Source organism: Haplochromis burtoni, unplaced genomic scaffold, assembly GCF_018398535.1.
Source record: "Haplochromis burtoni strain Fernald_Lab_line unplaced genomic scaffold, NCSU_Asbu1 Contig_3703, whole genome shotgun sequence".
Lineage (NCBI taxonomy): Eukaryota > Metazoa > Chordata > Actinopteri > Cichliformes > Cichlidae > Haplochromis > Haplochromis burtoni.
Window position 1 is genome coordinate 1 of NW_024586064.1, and position 6,035 is coordinate 6,035.

General features: G+C 40.2%; 1 protein-coding gene across 1 annotated transcript; it reads left to right on the top strand.

Moving 5' to 3' along the window:
• Positions 1-1,471: 1,471 nt before the first annotated feature.
• LOC102313477 (polycystic kidney disease protein 1-like 2) lies at positions 1,472-6,028 on the top strand (the record flags this gene model as incomplete). The annotated part of the gene is made up of 5 exons (XM_005953321.3): positions 1,472-2,788; positions 2,948-3,138; positions 4,656-4,872; positions 5,501-5,643; positions 5,788-6,028. Coding segments are annotated over exons 1-5 (946 nt in total), but the record flags the coding sequence as incomplete, so codon positions are not given.
• Between the last annotated feature and the right edge of the window lie 7 nt (positions 6,029-6,035).

Sequence of the window (6,035 nt, forward strand, 5' to 3'; positions counted from 1 at the left end):
GGAGGAAAATGAATGGAGGGATGACAGATGAGACAAAGATGCACAAAGTAGAGAAATTAAAAATTTCCCCATCACTCCTAACACTGTGTCAAAATCACCTGCCAATTGTCTTCAGTCCATCTGGCGGGGGAATTCACCAGATGGACTGATTAATCCAATCAATCTACTCTGTTTCCAGTTTCCAGCTCGCCAACACCCAGCTCACCTCCTGTGATTCCCAAATGCATCCCACTGGCTTTTTGTGCTTTTACATACTACATTTGTGTGGGTGGGTGTGTGGGACTGTCATATAGAAATGAACATCTGTTAGATTCAAGCTCATTCGTAATCAGTTAATCAGTGGTGATTAAATCTGTATTTCCTGTTTTTGGAGGGCACAGTTTCAGTTTTGAATCCTGGTGTCTGTGGCGACAGTCACTGCTGTACTGGTAGTAATGCCTTTTACGTCAGCCGGCAGTAATTTGTTTACCAGAGCTGACAAGGCGCACAGCAACAGAAACATTACAGCATCTAGAAGTAGGATGCAGCCTAGGAACCATGCCAGAGAAGGTTTTGACGCTTCAGCTATAAAAGGCTCAGCACTTAGAAGAAGCAATGCAGTCTACAAAATAAATAAAAAATCAGTCAACAGTTGAGCGTGTCATGAGCCTGCGTCAGCATTGTTTGTGTAATTGGTCTCACTGCTCTGACATGTGACAACATGAGCTTGGTGAAAGTTTAACAAAGTTCACTATGAAAGTGTGAACCACAACAATCCATTATATCTTTAGCTGGATCTGCTACATCTGTTCACCACACAATCATCACCTGTATCATAGTGAATGTGCAACTTATTTCATCCTTATGTTGAATTTAACCATGAAATGTAATGATACAAACAGCCACACCGCACTTCAGTTGGACCATGCTGCTATCAAAGTCATTTGTACAAAAGCTGGAGGAAAGTTGTGTACCATCTCCATCAGCGTTATAAGTTAGCTGAATCTGTAAACAGGTCACATATTGATAATCTGCAAGATGTCTTATTTTGCAAGGAAAGGGATGTTTTAAAAATTTAATGTTTTTATTTATAAATGTTTTTTGAATGCCAAATGGAAATTAATAAGCGAGCCACTAGACTGCATACCTGTTTTTAACTGCAGCCACTTTCAGTAAAGGTACTGGGAATAAATGCAGGAATGATCAGCAGATGTAAGTTCAGTTATTTTTGAAGAACTGCATTATTCACCCAATTTCTCCCATTTAAATCGCCAAAAAAAACCCTAAAAACTTTATTAGACGTTCTGTGTGTAATGTCCAGAAAACCATTATGATATACTCACAGGCATTAGGTAAACTTTAATTTAATTTATTTAGGACAGTGCATGTTAATGAACATAAATGTAAAATAAATTACATGAATGTAAACATGCCAGATTATAGCCAAGGGCTAATTTCCATCTGTTGTCCATAAAACATTAAAAGTACTCACACATACACACCGTTCTATTCCCAAATAAAACATTAAAACTATACAACTTATACATGATCACACACTTGATTTGTCCATAACCAGTTTTTAACCTGTGCCTTAAACAAGTTGAATGTCGAGCATTCTCTAAAGGATTGAGGACTTCTATGTTATATCCTTGCGCTTCTTTGCAGGAAAGCACTTGATTAACGATCACAAGATTGAACGTCTCTGTCAATTTACCCCAAGGAGACTGCGCAAAAATAATAAAAACATTCTACTGTAAGACTCCACAGGTCTCAGGCCACATGCTAACGTTCATAACATTAAAATTCATGACAGAATAATTCGAAGAAGCATGGCTGGCTTTGAAGGGCTGCCAGGAGAAATCATCTTGTCTCTAAAAGAACATGGCAGCACGGAGTATGTTTGTGCAAACTGCAAAATTTCAGAAACAATGTTCTTTGACCAGATGAGACCAAATTGGAGATGTTTGGCTACAATGCACCGCCACCCATTTGGTAGAGCCCAAACATATATCAGCATGTCAGGACCTCACACCTCCTACCAGCTGTCAAGCAAAGTGTTGGAAGGCTGATGATTTGGGCTTGTTTTGCACCCATGGGATCTGGGCACTTTGTACTCAGCGAGTAGCTGGTGAGTCGCTCCAGTCTGCAGGTAACTGTGGCGATCTGCAAGCAATCCATGGCAACCTCGAGAAGATTTTTAGTGCATCACCCTTTTTCTGACAGATTTTGACTACCAGCAAACTCACCCTGGAGTCAGGAATAGAGATCTTCCTGGAGGGACCACTGGTTCAGTGTTGTTGTTCAGTTGTGAACAAGCACATGCAACATCTTTTGAATTTGTACTTACAACTAAAGTACCAAAGTCTTTCAGTGATAGCAGACAACATTTTGTTAAAGACTTAAGAGTCAGGAAGATTTCATTTTTATGACACATTACACCATTACACTGGGATTAAAAACCATTTGATGCTAATGGCTGTTTGTTTAATTTGATTTTGATGCACTTAATGGTTGTGTGGCATATCTGAAATAGTGTTGCTCAAACAAACACGCTGATTCCTGTTTTTGAATTTGCTCAGGTTGGAGAGCAGTGTGGTGCACAAATACACTCATCCAAGTGCCTTTATTGTGGCAGCTGAATGCACTTGCAGTGAAATGCACATTACTGCTCAGAAAATAATTACGATTCAAGAGCCTGTTGCAGAGATCGGTGTTATCAAGTGCTATGCTGGAAACCTGTCTTTTTATGAAACCAACTGCAAAGCCCTGTATGGAGAAGCCTTTCATATTCAAATGGAAGTAAAAGCAGGTAGGTACCAAAGTGAACCTAATATCAAATAATTCAGTTGAAATTTTGATATCTCTACATAACAGCATCGGCTTTAGTTTGAGCATATATTTGTTTTTTTCCCGAAATCATCTTTGACTTTTACTGTCACTTAAGTTTTATTTGTTTTCTATTCTTTAGGTACGAATGTGACCTACAGAATCGAAGCTGATGAAAAGCCGTTGTCCGGTTTATCTGTGGTCAGAGGAACTGAACCCCAGAACGTCACAGTGACATCAGAAATAGTGACGCAGCTCGGGTCTGGCTGCCACCATCTGACACTTTATGCGTCTAACACCGTCACATTCCTTGAAGTGTCCAAAGACCTGCAGGTACAGAAAATCAAACTAATAGTCTTCTTTTAGTACAACAGTAACAAAAATAATGATGTATCATCCCCAGGTTTCTGTTGAGCATGGTGATCATATGAATAAAGAATTTGAGTACTGATTGAAAAATTAGACTGTTTAAAATTCTTAATTAAATTTAACCTTTAATTATAAAACTTCTTTCAGATAATTAGGGAAATATCTGGGAAGACAAGAACATCTCTCTCAATTAAATTCACAATTATTTCCTTTTATCTTTTTTTTTCATACCAACTATGAATTTAAAAGTCTGCACTTTCATCCTGTCCCCATTAAGGTAATCAGTCATTTTAAGTCAAGGAACATAGTGTAAAAATGTGCCTTTGATCTAAGTTTAATCAAAATTAAACCACAAGGTCTGATGTCACTCAGCTGCCAGCTAACCTCCATAAACAGCAAGCTCAGCTCACCTGCTCTTCTTTGCATGGCACAAAAACTCTGGAAATATATTGGAAGTTTTTGTTACGGCCGAGAGGGCCAGGCGGTGAGTGTGGACTCAAATGCAGACACAGAGGGAGGCAAAACTGGAGTGAATACAGTGCTTTATTTACAGTGCGTAGTTTAATTACAGAGCAGGAAATAATGTAGGCTATGGACTGTGAAGGCTAAGAGGCCAGACTATGGAACATGGAGCTCAGACTGTGCGCTATGACTAAATGGTAAATGGCCTGTATTTGTACAGCGCTTTACTAGTCCCTAAGGACCCCAAAGCGCTTTACACGTCCAGTCATCCACACATTCACACACTAGACTAGATGCTAGATTTCGTGACCAGATCCTGGGGAGGGAAAAGGGGCAGCGGCCTGGGTGGAGGTACGCAGAGTCACTATAACAAGAAGAGACAGGCAGTCAGTGGCAGTCTAGTGAATGTCAGTCGGTGGATTCAACTATGATGGTTATGGCTTACACGTAGCAGGTGAAAGTGGCATGCAAGAGGTCCAAGGAGGGTCTGGAATACACTTATAGCAACAGGCCTGGCAGGGAGGCAGGCAGGCGAAGTGCCACGATTGAGGGGGTTACAACCAGATATCAGGAAACCAGCATCCAGACAGAGATAGGTGCAGTTCAGTTTGAGAAGCACAACGCCCAGGCAGGTAGTGAGTTAGCTGTAGATCTGGCAGGGGTCTGTTGTGAGCGCTGGTCTTATATGCTGGTGACTTGATTGGAATCAGGTGTGAAGGCTGATTGGAGTCTCCGCCTGAACGTGGAGCCCAGCAGAGTGGAAAAACCCCGCACTCACCCAGACCATGACAGTTTTATTCTTCTCATAGACAGTCACAATTTAGTATGTCAAGATTTTTCTTTATCAGACAATTTCTTACTGAATTAAAATGCTTTGTAGAGTATTTTTAATGTATCTTTAATGTATTTTCATAGTAAACACTAATTGCCAGATTAATGTGTTATCAGATTAACGTGTTATCTGCTTCTGTTATCTGATTAATGTGTTCCTCTGCTTTGTAATTCTGCTTATCCCACAGGTGTGTGTTCTGGAGAAAATAGTTGGACTTCAGGCCTCTGTGTTGACAGCGGGCGATGAATGTTTAGATTCCCCATTTATTACTTTTGATATTTCCCTTGTACGAGGAGAGCCTGTGATGCTCTTGTTTTCTCTTTCTGGAAACAATGGCTTGTTCACTGAAACCAGACAAATGAATACCAGAAAGGAAATGTTTGAAACTGAAAACCCAATTCAAGGTGAGCTTTAAAATGTAAATGGTAAATGGACTGCTTCTTAAGTAGTGCATTTTACCCCTCAGCCATAAAAGGCTAATTGAAGGTATTGTTGTCGTTCTGCCAGGTGGGCGGGCATGATGAATACCAAAGATTGTGAATGTGATAACTCAAGAACAAAGCAACATAGGACGTTCAAATTGATATCATAGGTGTATCTACTAAAAGTCTCAGACGCTCGGTGACCTCAACCTCAGGGTCAAAGATCAAGTTCTCCAAAAATCTTGTGAATGATAATCTACGAATAAGGCGATATAGTATTTTGAAATTGATAACACAGGTATTCCATAGTGTTAATGCATCTCATTTTCTACTCTGCCTAAGCACTCTAAGTGCTTTGCACAACTTACTTACAACTTACAATTTATGTTCATACACATTCACTCACATTGATGGATGCATTGGGTTGGTATGATGCAGACTGGAGCTGCCAGGGATCAAACCACCAACCTTCTAATTAGGACTGTAGATGACCTGCTCTACCTCCTGAGCTACAGCCACCCGAATTTGATGTCAGTCAAAATGTCTGAAACATGAATATTTACAGATTCTACTGCTGATTCATTGATTTTTTCCGTGTGTTTTTCTACAGGTTCTATAGAAGCAAAACTCAGAGTTTGGAACATCTTCTCCTCTCTTGAAGTGGTGCTGAATATATCTGCTTCTTGTGATAAAGATTTAGGCTTTAAACCCAGCGATCAAAATGACATTTTGTTTGGAATGAACAACAGACGGGTAATTACAGAAGTCCATCCAATTTATAGTTGTGTAGTTGTACTTCTAATGTAACTGTACAAAATAATATTTTAAGTAAATATTAACCCTCATCCTCACCTTTGTTCTACCTTACCTGACATTTATAAATGCTTGTGTTTTCAGAGAAAGAAGCATGTTAGAGTTGGCAGAGCTCTACTGACACTCACAGCTAACCGTTCAGCTACAATAACTCAAAGAGATGGAGGGGAAGGAGACTGCGGAAACGACGACTGTGGAAAAGGCAACTGCAAAAAAGGGGGAGGAGACTGTTGCAAAGGCGACTGTGGAAAAGGCGACTGCGAAAAAGGGGGAGGAAACTGTTGCAAAGGCGACTGCGGAAAAGGGGGAGAAGACTGTTGCAAAGGCGACTG